The 23,318-nt window shown below is 44.4% G+C and overlaps 2 protein-coding genes across 3 annotated transcripts in view; one reads left to right on the forward strand and one right to left on the reverse strand.

Moving 5' to 3' along the window:
- rpl17 (ribosomal protein L17) overlaps window positions 1–23,318 on the forward strand; it is a 172,607-nt gene that overhangs the window by 43,687 nt on the left and 105,602 nt on the right. The window lies entirely within an intron of this gene.
- LOC134330253 (mediator of RNA polymerase II transcription subunit 15-like) lies at window positions 445–22,268 on the reverse strand. Of its 2 annotated transcripts, XM_063011300.1 has the most exons (18): window positions 22,177–22,268; window positions 20,701–20,788; window positions 20,478–20,529; window positions 20,364–20,387; window positions 20,064–20,231; window positions 19,609–19,961; window positions 18,507–18,908; window positions 16,837–16,953; window positions 11,956–12,063; window positions 10,807–10,925; window positions 8,640–8,773; window positions 6,079–6,213; window positions 5,924–5,987; window positions 4,782–4,848; window positions 4,095–4,255; window positions 2,733–2,899; window positions 2,530–2,628; window positions 445–710 (listed from the first exon to the last, which is right to left on the reverse strand). In XM_063011300.1, exons 1-18 carry the CDS (start codon window positions 22,242–22,244, stop codon window positions 574–576), a joined length of 2,463 nt encoding a protein of 820 aa, XP_062867370.1. In that variant the 5' UTR covers window positions 22,245–22,268; the 3' UTR covers window positions 445–573. The 2 variants fall into 2 exon arrangements, with proteins under 2 accessions (XP_062867370.1, XP_062867371.1); XM_063011301.1 differs by lacking the exon at window positions 11,956–12,063.

The following is a 23,318-nucleotide window of genomic DNA, read 5'->3' on the forward strand; positions in this document are numbered from 1 at the left end:
AGAGTGGACAGTGAGTGGACACGGTGTTTAAAAACTCCAGCAGCGCTGCTGTGTCTGATCCACTCACACCACCACACTAACACACCACCACCATGTCAGTGTCACTGCAGTGCTGAGAATCATCCACCACCTAAATAATACCTGCTCTGTGGTGCTAAATAAAGCATGCAGAGAAACATATGGACTACAGTCAGTAATTGTAGAACTACAGAGTGCTTCTATATGGTAAGTGGAGCTGATAACATGGACAGTGAGTGTAGAAACAAGGAGGTGGTTTTAATGTTATGGCTGATCAGTGTAGCCGTATATAGGATCGCGCTAGGTTCTAATTTATTTATGCTGCAATAGCGCCTCCTGCTGTCTGGTAAAGGTAGTGGCTGAATCAAAGGATTGGGATAAACTGCAGAAGTGATCAGAGTGAGAACAAAGAAGCGACCACACAGATTTCTGCAAATAAAATGCATTTATTCGTAGCAAAATTGTATTTCTCCTTCAGAAATGCAAACATATTTCCAAGTATGTGTGTGTTTAGGGTAGTGTGCAGGTAAGTGTTCGGGGGTATGAACGGCGGGATCAGGCGGCGGACAGGCAGGCCTGTCTCACACTCTGAGCCCAGGTATTGAGCAGAGCCGTGACCGAGTGCTTGTCGGGAAGCTGCAGGAGTTTGGAGGTCATGTTCCTGTGGACGGTCTGCAGGAACGGATTCGCCTCTGTAAAGGAAAAAAAGCATCATCAATTTCTTAGGATTTTTTAAACATGAGCTACATTTACTGTTCCGTCTATCTAGCTGTCTCTGTCTATCTGTCTGTCTGTCTAACTACCGATCTATCTATCTGTCTGTCTAACTATCTGTCTGTCTATCTATCTATCTATATCTATCTGTCTATCTATCTGTCTGTCTGTCTATCTATCTATCTGTCTGTCTGTCTATCTATCTATCTGTCTGTCTATCTATCTATCTGTCTGTCTATCTATCTATCTATCTGTCTGTCTGTCTATCTATCTGTCTGTCTATCTATCTATCTATCTATCTATCTACCGATCTATCTGTCTATCTACCGATCTATCTGTCTATCTGTCTATCTGTCTATCTATCTACCGATCTATCTGTCTATCTGTCTACCTATCTGTATCTATCTATCTGTCTCTATCTATCTATCTATCTATCTGTCTGTCTGTCTGTCTGTCTGTCTATCTATCTCTATCTATCTATCTATCTATCTATCTGTCTCTATCTATCTATCTATCTATCTATCTATCTATCTATCTATCTATCTATCTATATCTATCTCTATCTGTCTGTCTGTCTCTATCTATCTGTCTGTCTCTATCTATCTGTCTCTATCTATCTATCTATCTATCTATCTATCTATCTATCTATCTATCTATCTGTCTGTCTCTATCTGTCTGTCTGTCTCTATCTATCTATCTGTCTCTATCTATCTATCTATCTATCTATCTATCTATCTATCTGTCTGTCTCTATCTGTCTGTCTGTCTCTATCTATCTGTCTATCTATCTATCTATCTATCTGTCTGTCTCTATCTGCCTGTCTGTCTCTATCTATCTATCTATCTATCTATCTATCTGTCTCTATCTATCTATCTATCTATCTGTCTATCTGTCAAAAGTAATAGCACACACAACAGATTTACATTATACAAAGAAGTATCTGTATAATCACAACTTATGTTTAATTATAATTATAATAAGAAATCTTTTAGTAAATCACCTGAGGAGCGCATATGCATGAAGTTTATTTATTTATTAGGATTTTAACGTCATGTTTTACACTTTGGTTCCATTCATGACAGGACAGGTCGTCACTGCTTACACAGGATTCATCAGTGCAGGTTCAGTTCACGTCTCTGCGTGGGTTTCATCCCACAGTACGCACACGGGGAGAACATCCAAAACTCCACACAGAAAGGACCCGGACCGTCCCCACCTGGGGATCGAACCCAGGACCTTCTTGCTGTGAGGCGACAGTGCTACCCTGATGTCCTGTAGGTGTCCTGATACTTTTGTCCATATAGTGCATGTAGGACAACAGTTTAGGGAAGGTCTGTTGGTATATCAGCATGACATTAACCCTATGTAACACCTCCGGGATGAGCGTGATTGTGAACGAGGCTTATGGGCACAAATTCCCACATTCGCTCCAAAACCCTGAGCCTCAAACATTTACATATTCAGCATTTAGCGGATGCTTTTATCCAAAGTGACTTACATTACTGTGATAGTATACAGTCCAAGCAATTAAGGGTTAAGGGCCTTGCTCAAGGGCCCAACAGTAGCAAGCTGGCAATGGTGGGGGCTTGAACCAGTGACCTTTTGATTACTAGTCCAGTACCTTAACCATTAGGCTACAAGTGCCCTCAAAGAAGTGCAGCTCTGTGATGATGATGTGGTTTTTGAACGTGGTCCTGGTCAGACAGTGGTCAGTGCTGCAGATCTGAAGAATGAGGGATACGAGAGAGCGACACAGATTTGGAACGGGTACTATTTGATGGTTGTCCGTCCTCTTACCGTACTGCTGGTCGTCGTTTTCCCACTGTGGGCTCTGGTCGGGATAGTCGGACGGGATGCTGAGCTGCAGGGGTGGAACACTGGGGAGGTTCTTATCATCTAGAGAAACAGAAATCACACCATCATGATGATGAATCTGGGATCCAGCAGCTTCGGGTCGTGACCCAGAACCCAGAACTCAGAACCCAGAACCCAGAACTCACCCAGTTTGCAGACGAGGTGCACGGTGCCGTTGTTGCTGCAGAAGGAGGGGTCGAGGTTAATCAGGAATTTGGAATCCAGGCGCGCCACCTCGCCCTGGAGGGTGTTCGGGATGGTCTGCCGATCGTCCTCCTCGAACTTTCTCTTACGGACGGGAATGACGGGACCCCTGAAGGTGCAGAAACAGATTTAAAGCATGAAAACGAGCAACTTGCGGCTGCAGAGACCCGGGTTCGAGTCTCGGTGACGAGTCCTCTCGGCTGCTCCCGTTAGGGGGCGCCACAGAGCATCATTCCACCATATCGCTGATTCACATTTACAAGCGACTTACAATTATGACTGAACACGATCGCTCAGGGACCCAACAGTGGCAACTTGGTGGTGGCGGGGCTTGAACCAGCAACCTTCTGATTTCTAGTCCAGTACCTTAACCTGATTTAGCGCAGTTTTTACACCGGATGCCCTTCCTGACTCGGCCCTTCTATTAAGCCAGGCTTGGGGCTGGGACTTACCCTATATGACCAAAAATATTGGGACACACCTTCTACATTTACATTTTCAGCATTTTGCAGACACGTTTATCCAAAGCGACTAACAGTAAAGTGACTACACATTTTCTTAGCAATTGAGGGTTAAGGGCCTTGCTCAAGGGCCCAACAGTGACAACCCGGCAGTGGCAGGGCTTGAACCATTACGATCTTTCTATTACTAGTCCAGTACCTTAACCACTGAGCTATCACTGGCCCCACAGTACAGTAGTGACAGGGACCCAACAGTGGCAACTTGGTGGGGCGGAGCTTGAACCAGCAACCTTCTGATTACTAGTCCAGTCCTTCCTGACTCGTCCCTTCTAATAAGCCAGGCTTGGGGGCCGACGCTAAGGGTAAACTTACCCTATATGACCAAAAATATTGGGACACAGTTTAGACACGCAGACACGTTTAGCAGTTGAGGGTTGAGGGCCTCGCTCAAGGACCCAACAGTGGCAACGTGGCAGTTTCTATTACTAGTCCAGTACCTTAACCGCTAGGCTACAACTGCCCTCCTTCACCCTTCGCCCGTCTACTTGACTGAATGACTGATTTTGTGTGTTTCAACCACAACAGCTGCTAACAGCAAGAGTTTAGGGAAGGCCCTTTCCTGTTCCGGCATGACTGTGCCCCGTGCTCGGTTTAAGGAAACTCCAGCGGCCTGCACAGACCCCTGTCCTAAACAGCTTTGGAATGACTGAATGGGCACAAATTCCCACAGTTTTGTGAGAAGCTTCTCAGCTGTTCTAGCTGAAAATATCACAGAGAAATCACTCACAATCAGGTGTCCCAACACTTTTGGACACAAAGTGTAAACATGCCTGTTCCGCTTACATGATCGGCGGTCCGTGGATGGCCGTCATCGCCGGGGCGAACGTTCGATACAGCGAATGGTTGAAGACCGGCGAGCGAATGTTGGTCAGCACGGCGTCCAGCAGAGGCTGGCACAGGTACTGCTTCTTTGAGCAGGACACTGGAGGAGGAGGAGGGGTCGGCTGAGGAAGAGATTCAGGGATTTAGGACATGATCGTGGAGGGCCGTACCTGTACCTAACACACGCCTCTTCTAAAAAGCCACACGGGCTCAGGATCAGGTACCGAGTCACGTACGGCTCTCTATTATTTACCATCGCTGTGCAGTACCATGACCAGCCAGCAGAGGTCGCAACTGCAGCAGCAATTGAGCAATCATATGTATAGGTGCCTGGCCGGCTGATAGCAGACCTCAAGATCTTAGCAGTGGAGGGCTGTGCCACATGAGCGCCCATATTGTTTAAACATTTAAAATGTATTTTAAACACTGATGCAGACACTACAAGAGCTTACACATGTTTGGAGGAACACGCCAGGCTCTCTTTATCCTCCACCACTCATGCCAGCGCCTCAACTAGACAGTAGGGGTCAGTGTTTGCCCACCCGGCCCTCCCTTCCACATCACAGGCAATGTAAACACAAACTCCTGAAACCCTGAGGTACGAGTACTGATATGTTAATATACGTATAAAAGGCCTGTGAGACTCACCACCGCCATGTCGTTCTTCAGCTTCTCCAGCGCGATTTCACACTTCTGTAGCGTTTTCAGGGGGCATCTAGTGGGGGGGAAGAAAGGTTAGGGGGGTTAAAGGAGGTCAAATCTACATTTGGCGGTATAGTAAGATTAGTACACGTCACTGTAGCAGGGTTCTAAAGACCTGGGTTCCAAATTGGCATGTTCTTTCCATGCTTTCGTGGGGTTCTTTTAAGTTTCCAAAGCATGCAGAAGGTGGATTTGTTGATTTAAACCGAGTCTAGGTTTTGAGTAAGAGGATAACTTGGTGATTTGTGTTGCTCTTTGATGGATATACCAAAAATGTATAGAATCAAAGTTTAGCCAAATTTGAGGCCAGACTGTACAAGACATACTATATGGTCAAAAGTATTCGGACGCCTGACCATGAGCTTGGTGGACCTCCCATCAAAAACTGTTTCAATACCGTTTCAGTGACCTCTATGTGATCTTTTCAGTTAGAACAATAGCTACTCTCACGCATTTCCTTTCCTAATTGTGGTTGAAATACATGAAATCAAAGATTAGAAGGGGTGTCCGAATACTTTTGGTCATATCGTATAGTGTATTAAACACTATAAACATTTTGCTTGCATTATTACACAGCAGGTTCTGATCTGGTGCCGATAAAAATGTTTGTACTGCTTTGTCATGACAGACCGGAGATAAACACACTCAAGCAACCACGTCATACAGACGCTTGCATTTTTGCCTTTACATTTATATTTACATTTCCAGCATTGAACAGACGCTAGTCTGAGCAATTGAGGGTTAAGGGCCTTGCTCAAGGGCTCAACAGAAGCAACCTGGCAGTGGTGGGGGCTTAAACCAGCGACCTTCTGATTACTCGTCCAGCACCTTAACCACTAGGCCACGGCTAGTATAAAAAGATATTTTAATAATCTGAGCAATTAAGGGTTAAAAGCCTCGCTCAAGGGCCCAACAGTGTTAGTTTGGTGGTGGGGCCTGAACCGGCAACCTTCCGATTACTAGTCCAGAACCTTAGCCACTCAGCCAACACCATTTTTGGAAGAAATCAGGACGGTAACTGGCTATGCTGGTGAATTCTGCAGCCACAGTCAGAATCTTATTATTATTTTACGATGGTTACTTGATACCTGGTGTTGGGATCCGTAAGAATGGTCAGCAGGCTTTTCATCTTGCTCAGATCCTTCTTTCTGTCTGGGAAGTGAGAAGATAAAACAAGCAACATGGTCACAGAGAGGAAAAAAGTGAAATAAATAAAAATAGATGTGTTTTTTTACTTCAATACCTTCATTTTTATCAATTTTGTTGATCATCCGGCGTAGCGGCTCGATGTACTTGGAGAGCTGTTTGAGTTTGTCCATGTACAGCTGATCTTCTGACTGTGAAGCGCCGGCCGGACTCATCACAGAACTCGGGTTCCCTGCAGGACCAGAACCAGCAATGATGACTTCACATCATGATCATGATTATAAAGCATTATAAAACAAATACATCATGCCCAAAGTATGTGGACACCTGACCATGAGCTTGACATTGTCAGCTGACGAGCCGTATCCTAGCGGTTAAGGAACTGGACTAGCAATCAGAAGGTCACTGGTTCAAGCCCCACCACTGCCAGGTTGCTGCTGTTGGACCCTTGAGCAAAGCCCTTAACCCTTAATTGCTCAGACTGTGTACTGTAATGTAAGTTCCTTTAGGTAACTACCAAAACAATCTGCATTAACACAGACTCGCTCCCTTTGGTGTCTGGTACAGTGTTTGCACAGAATTCGGAAGTGTGCCTGTGGAAATTTGTAACCATTCGGTCAACAGAGCATTTCTATTCGAGCAAAAGTATGTGGACACCTGAAGAGAAGCTGAAGAGAAGGTTAGAAAGGGTTGACGGAGCCAGAATATACATTTGGCGGTACAGTGGGGTCAGTACACGCCCCTGTATAGGTGACAGGGTGGCACAGCAGGTAGCCGCACAGCAACAGGGTTCCGAGGACCTTCTGAGGGTTTCAACCTTCTTTCAGATTGGCTCGTCCTTTCTATGCCTTAATGCAGGGGTGTCAAACTCACGGCCCGCGGGCCAGATCCGGCCCGCCGCGTCATTTGATCCGGCCCGCGAGAGGTTTAACGACTGTACGATTGTTGTGATGGTTCGAGTCGTTACAGAGACGCGCTTATAATTTACCGGGACTCCTGCGCCTTTAAGAGACAACGTGACATCGTAGTCATGGCAACTAACTTCAACCTTCGCTAAGTAGCCATGTGACTTTTACGGCAAAGAGAACGCGGGGTAGCGTAGTCAGTAATGTAAACAATAATAAATAAATACAGATAATTATATTGCAATATAATACCCAAGCATCGTCTGTAAGTAGTGGCGTTTATATTCTCAGTTGTTAGTAAATGTTTAGTGAGTATATCACAGCGCTTTAGTTACAAATGTACCGTAATTAAATACTGTTGTTATGTTACTATAGCAATTAGTATCTTTACACACAATTTTAACTCGTTATTTTACGTTTGGTTAAATCTCATATCGTACCAGATGTAACACTTGACTACAGCTGTGTGCTTTTACTGTATTAGGTTCTTTATTGTTTTTATTGTTTGTATTTTTACTTCATTTTGATGCACACAGCTGGGGAGCAAATAAAACCGACTGTATTCTGAAGGGCGCTGTCTGTCTGTCTGTCTGTCTGTCTAGCTGAGAAAGGGGGATAAACTATTAGTGAGGGCAGAATGATTGTCTTAAAAATACACTGTAAAATCCTAAATAAACTGCATCTTTCAAAATGCAGGCTGAATTTGTGACCTGCAAAGTGACACAGCCCGTCAGTAGATGATGTTACACATATTTACACATGATCCTAAAATGTACAAGAAGATAATTAAGAAAATTAAGCATAAGAAGAGAATCCGGTGCGTCTCTTGTGTTATGAGGCCGTGTCTGTGGTAAAGTAGAACAATATAAATGCAGAATTCAGCCTCCAAGAAAAACAGCAGACTGCAATCACAGCAGGATACGTTACAATCGGCCCTTTGAGGGCCACAATAATACTGATGTGGCCCTCGGTGAAAATGAGTTTGACACCCCTGCCTTAATGGATTTCTTCAAAGCCTCAAAACATGCAGGAGGTGGATTTGTTGCTTTTAATTGAGTCAAAAAACAAATGCTATTAAAATAGAGCGACCTCTGTGATTATCTCTTTCTCAGAAGGCTGTCTGTGTGTGGGAATTTGTGCCCGTTCAGTCAAAAAATGACAGCATCTGTATGGCTGGGTGCTGATGTTGGTGTTCCGGTTCATCCCAGAGCTGGGTGGGGCTGAGGTCAGGGCTCTGTGCAGGACACTGGAGTTTCTTTGAACCAAGCATGGGGGCACATGTGGAACAGGAAAGGGCCTTCCCTAAACTGTTGCTGCAAACTTAGAAGCACATCATTTCCTTTATATGACTGATTTATTAAATCTGTTTGCAACTGTTGTGGCTAAAACATGTGAATTCAGTCATTAGAAAGGGGTGTCCCATTACTTTTGTCCATATGGTGCATGTAAGACAACAGTTTAGGGAAGGCCCTTTCGTATTGCAGCATGACTTTAACCCTATTTAACATAACCAATTTAACGTGATTGTGAGTAAGACCGCACACAAATTCCCACAGTCACTCCAAAACCCTGGGGCGCAAGAGGTGCAGCTCCGTTATAATGCATGTTGTAAATGAAACACATAAATGCTGTAATTAGAAGGGGTGTCCCAATACTTTTGACCATACACTGTATGTATAATAACAATGCATGTTTTCGTCTTAAACCAGGCCTGTGGCTGAAAGCCGGTACGTGTGGCACACGTCAGCTGTACCTGGGGTGTTGAGGGGTCCAGGAGATGGCACCTGAAGCGGGTAACTCTGAGGGGTTCGGGCTGTGGCCGGGCTCTGGGAGGGTTGAGGAGACGGACTGGGCTGAAAACCTCCCGGTGAAGGAGTCGGACCAGAACTGGAACAGACAGAAACCATGAACTATCATTATGCGCTGTGGCCTCACAGCAGGAAGGTCCTGGGTTCGATTCCCCGGCTGAGAGGTCCGGGCCCTTCCTGTGTGGAGTATGCATGTTCTTCCTGTGTCTACATGGGTTTCCATCGGGTTCTCCGGTTTCCCCCCACATTCCAAATACATGCAGTGTGTGTGCAGGTCTTTTAGTTCCTCAGCCCTCAAATACTCTGGGACTCCCTTCCACAATCGCTTCAAGACTGTTCCTCTATACCCTCCTTTAAAGATCGGTTTTCTATATGTTAGGCATTTATATATATATACTGTATATACAGTGTATCACAAAAGTGAGTACACCCCTCACATTTCTGCAAATATTTTATTATATCTTTTCATGGGACAACACTATAGACATGAAACTTGGATATAACTTAGAGTAGTCAGTGTACAGCTTGTATAGCAGTGTAGATTTACTGTCTTCTGAAAATAACTCAACACACAGCCATTAATGTCTAAATAGCTGGCAACATAAGTGAGTACACCCCACAGTGAACATGTCCAAATTGTGCCCAAATGTGTCGTTGTCCCTCCCTGGTGTCATGTGTCAAGGTCCCAGGTGTAAATGGGGAGCAGGGCTGTTAAATTTGGTGTTTTGGGTACAATTCTCTCATACTGGCCACTGGATATTCAACATGGCACCTCATGGCAAAGAACTCTCTGAGGATGTGAGAAATAGAATTGTTGCTCTCCACAAAGATGGCCTGGGCTATAAGAAGATTGCTAACACCCTGAAACTGAGCTACAGCATGGTGGCCAAGGTCATACAGCGGTTTTCCAGGACAGGTTCCACTCGGAACAGGCTTCGCCATGGTCGACCAAAGAAGTCGAGTCCACGTGTTCGGCGTCATATCCAGAGGTTGGCTTTAAAAAATAGACACATGAGTGCTGCCAGCATTGCTGCAGAGGTTGAAGACGTGGGAGGTCAGCCGGTCAGTGCTCAGACCATACGCCGCACACTGCATCAACTCGGTCTGCATGGTCGTCATCCCAGAAGGAAGCTGACGCACAAGAAAGCCCGCAAACAGTTTGCTGAAGACAAGCAGTCCAAGAACATGGATTACTGGAATGCCCTGTGGTCTGACGAGACCAAGATAAACTTGTTTGGCTCAGATGGTGTCCAGCATGTGTGGCGGCGCCCTGGTGAGAAGTACCAAGACAACTGTATCTTGCCTACAGTCAAGCATGGTGGTGGTAGCATCATGGTCTTGGGCTGCATGAGTGTTGCTGGCACTGGGGAGCTGCAGTTCATTGAGGGAAACATGAATTCCAACATGTACTGTGACATTCTGAAACAGAGCATGATCCCCTCCCATCGAAAACTGGGCCTCATGGCAGTTTTCCAACAGGATAACGACCCCAAACACAACCTCCAAGATGACAACTGCCTTGCTGAGGAAGCTGAAGGTAAAGGTGATGGACTAAACCCAATTGAGCACCTGTGGCGCATTCTCAAGTGGAAGGTGGAGGAGTTCAAGGTGTCTAACATCCACCAGCTCCGTGATGTCATCATGGAGGAGTGGAAGAGGATTCCAGTAGCAACCTGTGCAGCTCTGGTGAATTCCATGCCCAGGAGGGTTAAGGCAGTGCTGGACAATAATGGTGGTCACACAAAATATTGACACTTTGGGCACAATTTGGACATGTTCACTGTGGGGTGTACTCACTTATGTTGCCAGCTATTTAGACATTAATGGCTGTGTGTTGAGTTATTTTCAGAAGACAGTAAATCTACACTGCTATACAAGTTGTACACTGACTACTCTAAGTTATATCCAAGTTTTATTTCTATAGTGTTGTCCCATGAAAAGATATAATAAAATATTTGCAGAAATGTGAGGGGTGTACTCACTTTTGTGATACACTGTATATATAATGATGTTATATCATAGTAAAGTGTCCTTGGGTATGTAAAAGGTGCTATATTTATTAACCTTGTTATTATTATTCTAACTAGGGTAGAGTGTGGGTGGTGAACGTACCTGACGGAGTTGGGCTGAGAGGAAGGCGGCTGTGGAGAGGGCTGGGGCTGGGGAGGCGGAGGCATGGACGGCTGGGGCGTCTGTACCTGAACTGGAGACGGTGAGGACATCTGCTGATTCTGTAAAAAAGAAATGTAAAAAAGGATGGAGAAAAGCCCACAGTGAGTGACCACACAAAGGTTGGAGATCCGGATGCAAGGAATGAAAATCCTTTTAACCCATCAATGTCATCTGATGTCGACAGTGTCCTCCTTCGTATCCTCTCGGAGTCGAGGCGCAGAGTTCCTGAAGCGCTCTTGCTTGGAACCCGATTACATTTGGACCCCGAGCTCAGTATGTTTATCCAAGGCCTCTTTAGGCATTTTTAGGTCGACTGGGCACCATCTAGCAGGCACAACTGGCAGTGCGGCAGGCAAAATGGGCCATCGAGTCTGCTGCGTGGGAAAAGACCGGACTAATAAAGTGGATGGGCTCTTTAAATGCTGTGCAAGGACCCTGAGAAAAAGAAGGGGGTCGAGGGACAGCGTGGAGCAGGTAAAAATTCCCTCCTCTAAAGCAATCGGGATCGCCAGCAGCGGAAGAAAAATTGGCTATGCTAAAATCGGGAGAAAATGCATTTTAAAAGAGCGATAAGGCCCAGAATAAAGCCATCTGATTGGTTGAATGTTTTATGCCACTGCTCCCTGTTGTACTGGTAGGCCCCCCGTGCACCAGGACGGCATTTTTAACCAAAGCAGGACTTAAAAGGAGACGTGGGGTCACACCGCTAACATAAGAGGGTAGTGACGGGTTAAAAGGATTGTTTTTCCCGATAAATTCCCACCTAAAGCACTCACATTGACTGCATAACTATACATAACTATAAGCTGGCACTGTTTTCCTTCTGATCCCATTTCTACTTACCTGCACCACTCCCATCCACCAAAGAGGAGATCTTCATTCAGGACAGCTTGCATAGGAACACCCAAATTCTCTCTCACACACACAGAACATGTTCACATGAATGTAAAGGGACCTGGGAAACCATCGCTACGCCAAGCTTCAGCCTCTAAACGAGGAGAAAACCTCCAGTCCAAAGCCACAGACATATATCGGCACCTACTGGCTCGCTGGGCTGAAGGCCAGCGCTTCGGGCCCTGGCGTAAATACCTGTGGCATTTGCTGTCCTCCCATAGCAGCGGGGTTTGGAGAAATGGCAGAGTTCGGGGTGGCGCGGGGCAACCGGGGTGTCATTTGCATCCCAGCACGGGGCATCATCTTTGAGGAGGACAGAGGGGACAACAGACATGTCACAAGCAAAACAATAAATGCAGTGCAACAGCGGGTATGAGAGGAAGCGCATGCGCCCAGGCGTGCGCACACGAACGCATTCGTAGACGTAAATAAAAGCGAATTATAATTATGAGTAGGTGGGCGACTTTCTCTCATAACTGCGCATGCCAAGGACACAGTGTCACCTGGTATGTGTGTGTATGTGCCATTCCGCCAAATCGGTGCCAAATTCCGTCCCCCCCATAAATGTATATAAAAAATTACCTTTAAAATGCATTTTTTAATCTAGCAAAGTGTCCTGCACATTCATCTGACTGCAAATTTAGGATCTATAATTTAAAACGTTCATAAAAAAACCCTATAACACTGAAAATAGTATTTTTATGTCCCTACTATCTAACACGACACTTTAGAATGAAATATAGGAGTAAAATCTGTCAGAAATCATTTTTTCCTGCATTATTCCGTGACTCCAGATCACATCCATGTTTTTAATCTTTATTTTCCATAAGAAATGTAGAATAATGTGGTTAAAATCCATGTTTTAGTCCCTCAGTCCTGTTACCCTCATATATTCATCCTTCTGATAATAAAACTGTCACATTTTGAACAGAAATGTTCATCATCTGTATCTACTGAGGCTCACGGGAAGATAATTAGTAGGTTCTCCCCTGTATGTTTGATAATATTGTAACTCTGACTGAGATTCATCTCCACATTCATTCTTGTTACCTCCATTTATTCCTTTAAGTTGTTATTTGTTTATTTTTTATATAAAAAGAACATTTTGTGATAAATCACTAGACTGTGCTTTTAACATGTTCTCCATGCTGCTATCATGTACTAATTCTACTGTAGGTTAAAAACTCAGTCCTGTTATTCATATACACTCATCTTTTACTTAGAAACCTTGTAGAAATTAAACAAAGGTGCCCGAGATTCGACCAAAACACATCCTGAGGAGTTAATTTAATACAGTTACTACACGCAAATGGCACCCATTCAGTGGAACGGCCCATATACATCTAGAAACAGATATACATATACAGTGTATCACAAAAGTGAGTACACCCCTCACATTTCTGCAGATATTTAAGTATATCTTTTCATGGGACAACACTGACAAAATGACACTTTGACACAATGAAAAGTAGTCTGTGTGCAGCTTATATAACAGTGTAAATTTATTCTTCCCTCAAAATAACTCAATATACAGCCATTAATGTCTAAACCACCGGCAACAAAAGTGAGTACACCCCTAAGAGACTACACCCCTAAATGTCCAAATTGAGCACTGCTTGTCATTTTCCCTCCAAAATGTCATGTGATTTGTTAGTGTTACTAGGTCTCAGGTGTGCATAGGGAGCAGGTGTGTTCAATTTAGTAGTACAGCTCTCACACTCTCTCATACTGGTCATGAAAGTTCCAACATGGCACCTCATGGCAAAGAACTCTCTGAGGATCCTAAAAGACGAATTGTTGCGCTACATGAAGATGGCCAACACCCTGAAACTGGGCTGCAGCACAGTGGCCAAGATTATCCAGCGTTTTAAAAGAGCAGGGTCCACTCAGAACAGACCTCGAGTTGGTCGTCCAAAGAAGCTGAGTGCACGTGCTCAGCGTCACATCCAACTGCTGTCTTTGAAAGATAGGCGCAGGAGTGCTGTCAGCATTGCTGCAGAGATTGAAAAGGTGGGGGGTCAGCCTGTCAGTGCTCAGACCATACGCCGCACACTACATCAAATTGGTCTGCATGGCTGTCACCCCAGAAGGAAGCCTCTTCTGAAGTCTCTACACAAGAAAGCCCGCAAACAGTTTGCTGAAGACATGTCAACAAAGGACATGGATTACTGGAACCATGTCCTATGGTCTGATGAGACCAAGATTAATTTGTTTGGTTCAGATGGTCTCAAGCATGTGTGGCGGCAATCAGGTGAGGAGTACAAAGATAAGTGTGTCATGCCTACAGTCAAGCATGGTGGTGGGAATGCCATGGTCTGGGGCTGCATGAGTGCAGCAGGTGTTGGGGAGTTACATTTCATTGAAAGACACATGAACTCCAATATGTACTGTGAAATACTGAAGCAGAGCATGATCCCCTCCCTCCGGAAACTGGGTCGCAGGGCAGTGTTCCAGCATGATAATGACCCCAAACACACCTCTAAGACGACCACTGCTTTATTGAAGAGGCTGAGGGTAAAGGTGATGGACTGGCCAAGCATGTCTCCAGACCTAAACCCAATAGAACATCTTTGGGGCATCCTCAAGCGGAAGGTGGAGGAGCGCAAAGTCTCGAATATCCGCCAGCTCCGTGATGTCGTCATGGAGGAGTGGAAAAGCATTCCAGTGGCAACCTGTGAAGCTCTGGTAAACTCCATGCCCAGGAGAGTTAAGGCAGTTCTGGGAAATAATGGTGGCCACACAAAATATTGACACTTCAGGAACTTTCACTAAGGGGTGTACTCACTTTTGTTGCCGGTGGTTTAGACATTAATGGCTGTATATTGAGTTTTTTTGAGGGAAGAATAAATTTACACTGTTATATAAGCTGCACACAGACTACTTTTCATTGTGTCAAAGTGTCATTTTGTCAGTGTTGTCCCATGAAAAGATATACTTAAATATCTGCAGAAATGTGAGGGGTGTACTCACTTTTGTGATACACTGTACATACACTGATCAGCCATAACATTAAAACCACCTCCTTGTTTCTACACTTACTGTCCATTTTATCAGCTCCACTTACCATATAGAAGCACTTTGTAGTTCTACAATTACTGACTGTAGTCCATCCGTTTCATGCTGTTCTTCAATGGTCAGGACCCCCACAGAGCAGGTATTATTTAGGTGGTGGTGGATGATTCTCAGCACTGCTGTGACACTGACATGGTGGTGGTGTGTTAGTGTGTGTTGTGCTGGTATGAGTGGATCAGACACAGCAGCGCTGCTGGAGTTTTTAAACACCGTGTCCACTCACTGTCCACTCTATTAGACGCTCCTACCTTGTCGGTCCACCTTGTAGATGTAAAGTCAGAGACGATCGCTCATCTATCGCTGCTGTTTGAGTCGATCATCTTCTAGACCTTCATCAGTGGTCACAGGACGCTGGTTGGTGGACTATTCTCAGTCCAGCAGTGACGGTGAGGTGTGTAAAAACTCCAGCAGCGCTGCTGTGTCTGATCCACTCATACCAGCACAACACACACTAACACACCACCACCATGTCAGTGTCACTGCAGTGCTGAGAATCATCCACCACCTAAATAATACCTGCTCTGCGGTGGGCCTGTGGGGGTCCTGACCATCGAAGAACAGCATGGAGAAACAGATGAACTACAGTCAGTAATTGTAGAACTACAAAGTGCTTCTATGTGGTAAGTGGAGCTGATAAAATGGACAGTGAGTGTAGAAACAAGGAGGTGGTTTTAATGTTATGGCTGATCGGTGTATATAATGAATCGTACACATTGAAATGAAACATCAGACGCAGACGTGCAAGATGCAGGAACTCGAAGCAAGCAGGCGTGCAGTTAGTGAGCCAGGTGAAGCGGGGCAGACATCATGCAAAAAATACCAAAACAAAGCAGGGCTGAGCGTATTCAAAACCAAAATAACCCCCCTCTGATTCTCTATTTAACAGGCATGTGTGTGTGTGTGTGTGTGTGTGTGTGTGTGTGTGTGTGTGTGTGTGTGGAGGTATTAACACGACATGAGTGTTATCATTCCCTCAGTGTGATTACACACGGCTGATTTTCGGGAAACGTTGCTGGACTGGTTCCACTACGGTTATGGTTTGGTTACACTGCGCTTCAGGAACCTTGTAAGGAACCAAAGGGTTCCAGAACTTTCCTAACTGAGAAGAAACAACCAGGTGGTTCAGTTACACCCGGTCTGGAGTTCCCATTTCCTAGTTCCTGGCATGACTGCGTCCCTGCGAGGTCCGAACAGACGCGGTCTTGACCAGACGGGTGTGGAGGATCTCCAGTGTCCTGCACAGAGCCCTGACCTCAGCCTCAAATTGAGGTGTGAAGCTTTGGAATGAATTGGAACACCAACATCAGTGTCCGGCCAATCAAATGCTTTGTAGTGCTACTGAATGGGCACAAATTCCAACAGACATACTTCTCAAAAGAGAGCCTGCTGTTCTAGCTGAGAGGATCACACAGAGGTCACTCTATTTTATTAGAGTTAATAGAGTTTGTTTTTGAATTGGGACGTCAGACAGGCTCATGGTCAGGTGTCCAAATACTTTTGACCATCAGGGCTTTTCAAACCGTGGGTCACGACCCTCGGGTGGGCCGCGAGCCAAAAAATGCGTAGCAGAGGATTAAATAAACGAATTTGACAGGCACAGTCTCCGAAATGAACTTGTACACGAACTCCCCCCTGTGGAGGCTTTATGTTACACCTTGTAAACCACAGTGGGACCAGACTGCCAACATTTTTTTTTTATTATATAAGTATACTTCGTTTTGTGGTTTGTTTTGATGCGTTTTCGTGTTGCTTGTTTGGGTCGCAGGAAAAATCACGGACAAAAGGTTAGTTCCAGAACCCTTCCCAGGTTCCTCGGGAAGTTACGTCCAAGGTTGGGCGGAATATGGTCAAAAAGCCCTCGGTAAAAAAAAGTGGAGCTCCGTGGTCACTAGGTGGAGGGATTCGGCGAGTCAGGTATTAATGTTTCCGTTTGTTTTCATGCGTTCACTCCAGGCTCATTCGATCACTTCACCAGGTACCCGCTCCAGCCTGCAGGGCTCTTACCGTTCCGGACACCGCTGCCAGCTGCGCCTGGGCCGTCGCCTGCTGCGCCTGAGCCGCCGCCGCCTGCTGGGCCTGCTGGACCTGCTGCTGTTGCTGCTGCTGCTGCAATGCTCTAGCCTGCTCGGACGCACACATACACACCCCATACGCAAGCCAGCAAGCAGAAACACACAAGGAAGAAGAACACATCAGAACGGACGTGTCTCATGGAACTCGCGTGCGTTCGAATCTCGCGTCTGCTACCGAACCGGCTCATAAACTCCTAAAAAAAAAAATAAAAAAAAAAATAATGCAATTACGACCCCTGCTGGTTGGTTGATGCAAGCAAGCAAAAAAAACGAAAAATGGAGATCAGTGCATGGCTGATAAATACACACGAACCTCGATTTAACAGACTAAAAGAAGCACTGGTCTGTACGATGCGACTGTCCGAAACAGCACGGTTTTTCCCAAGGGGGTACGATAATATATGAACACTCAGCACTAAGGTCCACAAAAGTGCTAAACATGCACATATGATCAATAGTCAAACAAACAATGTAAAGACACTGATCAGACATAACATTATGACCACCTTCCTCATACTGTGTTGGTCCCCCTTTTCCCTTCGGCGGTCCGAGCTACAGGAGCTCGTCTGTTGGATCGGACCACACGGGCCGGCCTTCGCTCCCCACGTGCATCAATGAGCCTTGGCCGCCCACGACCCTGTCGCCGGTTTACCACCGTTCCTTCCTTGGACCACTTTTGATAGATACCGACCACTGCAGACCGGGAACACACCCCAGACCACCCAAGAAGGACGGGCCCTGCTGAGTCTGGTTCCTCTCAAGGTTTCTTCCAGTAATTTTCAGGGAGTTTTTCCTTGCCACAGTCGCCCTCGGCTTGCTTAACGGGGGTTTTTGTATCTGTTGGTCCTGGATTTTGTAAAGTTGCTTTGAGACAATGTCTATTGTAAAAAGCGCTATATAAAAAAAAGTTGACTTGACTGGTCGTCTAGCCATCACAATTTGGCCCTCAGATCCTCACGCTCGCCCATAAAATGTTCACACTGCCTAATATACCCCCCCCCCCCCCCCACTAACAGGTGCCGTGATGAATAGATAATAAGTGTTATTCAGTGGCATACCACCTGTCAGTGGTCATAATGTCGGTGTAGATATGTAAATGTGTCATGTTTAACCTGTAAATAAATATTAAAATTGATGTCCTGTACTACTGATCGTATAGTGGGGACTAAGCGTTTCTATTACTCCGAGTCTGAAGCTCTGTGGGTGCAGAACTGAGCACCAGAACCTGCAAAAATGAAGCATAAAATGGGAGAAAAAGGCGAGAACGAAGCGAGCCTCCCGACTCACTTATGTAAACAGAGAGACGTGCGCTGGCTAGTGGACAACTACTGAACTAATGGACCCTGTACGCTTCTCGCGGGAATTTTAAACAATGGGACAGGATGTTCAGTTTTCCAGAACGTGTCCGTTAAATCCGAAATCTGTTAAATGGAGGTCGGTTCCATTGTATTCTTTAATTATCCCTCGTAGGGATCAATAAATGAATCTTATCTTACATTTCATGAGCCATGTCAGGTTTATAGGAATTAACAGCTGTGTTCTTTTAATCAACCTCACAAAATTAAGGCCAAAAGATTTGGGAAGGCCCTCATGAGACTTTACCTGATACGCCTGCTGGATCTTCAGCTGTTGCTGTTGCTGGTGCTGCTGTTGTTGCTGTTGGCTGAGAGATCCGATGGCTTGGTGCTGTCCGGGCGGCATCTGACCAGCCACTGACTGGGGCACCAGGATCTGTGGAGGCTGGGTGTGAGGGGGCATTTGGCCAGGCTGGGCCTGAACCTGCTGGAGTTGTTGTAAATGTTGAATGGACTGAGCCTGTGCTTGTGCTTGAGCCTGAGCCTGAGCCTGAGCCTGTGCCTGAGCCTGTGCCTGAGCTTGAGCCTGAGCCTGTGCTTGAGCCTGAGCTTGAGCCTGAGCTTGTGCTTGTTGCTGTTGTTGTTGCTGCTGCTGCTGAAGGTGCAGCTGAACTAACTGCTGCTGCTGCTGAATTCTGGACTGGTGCATCTGAAACATCAATGATTTGAGCTTTACGTTAAAGGCAGGTAATGGAACGGAACATCAACATTCAGTCATACAGACGCTGACTGAATGGGTACAAATTCCCCTACACATGCTACAAATCATCTTGTGAGAAGCATTCAGACTCAAGGCTGTTGTTATAGCTGATGAGATAAATGTCACTCACAATAGAACGTCTGACAAGCTCATTATTAGGTGTCCAGATACTTTTGGCCATATTTAACCATACTGGGTTTCCACCCCAACACTAAAAGCAGAGATCCTCCACCACCTCTGGACCCTTCAGTGAAGAAAATGTGCATATTTTGCATTATCCCAATTTGGATATATCCAATTACACTGTACATTCATGCAGCCGAACGAACCTCGTGCCTCCTATGACATGTGAAACTGACGAATGCTTCCTACAAAAAGGTTTTTTAATGCATTTATCCCCTTTTCCTCCCAGTGGAGAGCCACACCCCGATCTCTGCCCTCCTCCACTTTATGTACAGGCAACCAAGATCCTACACAGCTTTTATAACCCCAGGTTTTAGTCCGGTCTTTCCCACCCAGCATTTTGTGTACTGCAGGCATTAGTTGATTGTGCCTGTGCCCAGATGAGATTCGAACCCGGGAGCTCGGAATCTCGACGCTGGTGTGCTGGTACAGAGGAACACTGTGTTCCTCCCCTGCCAGTGCTGACCTGGTTCTGCTGCTGCTGTTGCTGCTGCTGCTGCTGCTGCTGTTGTTGTTGAGCCTGGGCCTGTTGTTGTTGAGCCTGGGCCTGTTGTTGTTGAGCCTGGGCCTGTTGTTGTTGAGCCTGGGCCTGTTGTTGTTGAGCCTGGGCCTGTTGTTGTTGAGCCTGGGCCTGTTGTTGCTGCTGCTGCTGCTGCATCTGCTGCAGCTTCAACTGCTGCTGAACCTGAAACTGCTGCTGCTGCATGGCTTTCTGCTGCATGGCTGTTTGCTGCTGCGTGTGGAACTGCTGAAACTGAATGGACTGCTGCTGCTGCTGCTGCTGTGTCATTTGCATCTGCATCTGCCCTGCTGCTGCAGCTGTTTCAGAGAACAAACAGGTGTAGGTCTACAGATGTTTACATGTTTCAGATAAAGGTGTAGGAGGAATGACCTGCGTCTTCTGTTTGCTACACAACGTACCGCCCTGCTGATTCCCCGGACCTCCCTGCATTGCATGCTGGCCCATCTGCATTTGGTTCATGACCCCCACGCCACTCATTTGAGCTCCGGGAGGACGGGGGGCCATGCCGACGATCCCGGGGACGCCTGCGGCCACGCCTGGGAGATTCTGCAGAGGGTTCATTGGATCTGTCGTGGGCAAAATTGGACAAACAAGAAATAATATTAGTAATATTACAAAACACTTGGCAGTGACGATCATGATCTTGGACTTTGAAGGCGTATTAGTTTTGGTATTGAGCTGAATGAGGTTCCACCTACCCTGCACTCCTTGTGCTTTCTTATCTGGAATAAAAACAGTTCAACCAGTTTAACACCATAGGTTTTAGGAATAAATAATACAGATCATCAGACTGACCAAGTAATGGTACTTACGGATATCTCTGAAATGAATAATCAGCCTCGCAACCATGGACAGGTACTCCTCCTGTACACAAAATAATAAACACACCACACAGGCTTAGTTAACACAGCAACCCATTTTCAGCTTTAGTGTTCATCTAAATACATGCAGAAGGTAGATTACATAGTGTCTCCAGATGCTATACGTGAATAAATGAAACAGATTCTAAACCTGTAAGAAGTACACATGACTTACTCTTGTTTTAGCTTTGGTAAACACATGACCCTCCATTTCAGTGCTGGATTTGTTGTGTTGGGTTCCAGCCTTGCGCATGGCATCCTCTCTGTAAATCAGAACACTGTGAGTTTATTCTTCAAATCAAATAAATATCTTAATAGAGAAGTGCATTTAATAAAACCAGACATTGTACAGAAGAGTAAACGTTTTCAATTACTGTTACAAACACGTGGCTGAAAATATGAATGTAAAGGGAGAAAAAAAGCTATAAGATAAAAATATATAAAAGAAAACATCAAAACTGAAGTGAAACTGAAGAAGGTTTATACATTATACTGGTAATACTGTTTCATACAGGTACATTTGATGCAGGATTAAGCGCCTGATGAAAATGAAATGAACAAAAACAAATTAAACAATGCAAACTGCGTCTTGCTCTTTTCATCTTGCCAAAAACAGACAGATTTACTTCAGATCTGAAAGGAATCTTGTTGAAAGATCGGGGTGGTTGTGGGACTGAAGCTGCTGGTTATAAAGCTGGAGGGATTTGATGCCATCTCATTTGTTTGCCATTTAAAATTCCATAATTCTCTCCCATACATTCATCAATTAATAATCTATAATTTATAATAATGTGTTTATAATTAATATTACTGCATTTATGTGTCTGTCTTTAATAACAAACAGAACCACGTGTTTACAGCAGGATCATTAAGGACTGGATTATTAATTCATAATAATCCGGGATTATTAACTAAAATTATGTCAGATGCTAGATTATGATTAGAAAATGTTCTACTAGTAAAATCTTTAAATATTTAGAGACGTCATAGAAAGCAGCAGGTCACCACCTATCACTCCTCATTTTAATGTTAAATTATTTATTATTTATAGAACTAATTACACTTTTCGGAGGTTTGTTACGATATAGTGTTTCTCTGGAGAATTTCTGCAATAATTATATCTGACAATAATAAAAAATAATCTTTAAACTTCCTTACAAATTTATACCAGAAACTGTTTCAGGCTACAAACATGGTGAACAAACATGGCTTGAAGTCCCAAATTTTATTAGTATTAATAATCAGCATATAATTTATATACAATTAAACAATAAATAAAAAAAGTACAGTATTAAACGATGCTTTAGACAAGTTATAGGGACCTTTAATGTTTACATTCATTCACTTGCTAACATGTTAGCAGAAAAGCTAGCTAAATAACGCTACCGCAAACCATCGCTTATAAGCAATGTTTAATATTTATTTCAATTCTATTTAACATTTTTCTATTTCCAATTGTGACATAACTTTCTGGTTGTGTGTTTGACTATTATTGAAGCCGCAAAAGAGAAACTACATTTAATTAATCAGATGTTAAAAGTGATGCTAAATGTACGGTGCAGAGTTAGCTAACGGACCCGGATGTTTCTCAAATGAACAGAACACGCAGTATTAATAATTTTGTCTTTATAATTCTTTATAAAATACCTACATTTGTGATACCACTTTCTGTCGGAATCCCTGACTCCTCCAGTCATTATCACCTCCCGGTACTTCCATTTTAAACTATAAAACGAACAGAAAGCGTCTTATGTTTTGTAACCAGTGTAACGTGAACTATAGGCTGTGTTCCAATCCGACACTTGCTCACTATCGAGTGAGTCTCATTAATGCAATGCCTAGTCGTCACCATCAAGTCACCTAAATATTTAGCACACTATTTAGTAATCTAGAATGCAATTTGGGAAAGTGACGTAGAGGAAAAGTTGAATGCATACTGGTATGGGGTTGTCTTTTGGCTAAGGTACTGGACTAGTAATCGAAAGGTCACTGGTTCAAGCCCCACCAATGCCAGGTTGTCACTGTTGGGCCCTTGAGCAAGGCCCTTAACCCACAATTGCCTGAACAGTATACTGTCACACTACTGTAAGTTGCTTTGGATTAAAGCATCCACTAAATGGATTTATGTGTACTCGTAAGGAAAATGTATGTCATGTAAGTCCTGGGGAAAAGGTTAAAAAACTTGATTGAGTTTGTTTACAAGTGTTTTGTAGCTTTTCTGATTCAGATAAATAATTCTGTGGTACAGAAAGTTCTATAGTGTCAGTAAACCTTGTAATATGGGCTTGTATTGATTCGTTTCTGATTATGTTGTACTGTAGGTGGTGCCTTCTCTGCGCCCATATAACTAGGAATAGACATGTTTTGAAGAGATGGAGAAAAAAGCCACAGTAGCATAGTAGTAGGTGGAAGTCCTAAATAAACACCAAACTTTTAAATAAACACCAAATTACTTGAAGTCTGTCAGTGGACGTTCACACATTCATTGTACATTTGATGCTGTTTCACGCTGCTGCTATATTATTCTTATTCTATGTCTATATATATATATATATATATACAGTGTATCACAAAAGTGAGTACACCCCTCACATTTCTGCAGATATTTAAGTATATCTTTTCATGGGACAACACTGACAAAATGACACTTTGACACAATGAAAAGTAGTCTGTGTGCAGCTTATATAACAGTGTAAATTTATTCTTCCCTCAAAATAACTCAATATACAGCCATTAATGTCTAAACCACCGGCAACAAAAGTGAGTACACCCCTTAGTGAAAGTTCCTGAAGT

The sequence above is a fragment of the Trichomycterus rosablanca genome, chromosome 16 (assembly GCF_030014385.1).
Source record: "Trichomycterus rosablanca isolate fTriRos1 chromosome 16, fTriRos1.hap1, whole genome shotgun sequence".
NCBI lineage: Eukaryota > Metazoa > Chordata > Actinopteri > Siluriformes > Trichomycteridae > Trichomycterus > Trichomycterus rosablanca.

Coding starts and splice junctions, on each gene's coding strand:
- LOC134330253 (XM_063011300.1), bottom strand. CDS start 22,244: ATGGAAGTACCGGGAGGTGATAATGACTGGAGGAGTCAGGGATTCCGA. Junction 18,909..19,608: donor AACAGCAGCAGCAGAACCAG/GTCAGCACTGGC, acceptor TTGATGTTTCAG/ATGCACCAGTCCAGAATTCA. Junction 6,214..8,639: donor TGGACCCCTCAACACCCCAG/GTACAGCTGACG, acceptor CTGGTCCTGCAG/GGAACCCGAGTTCTGTGATG.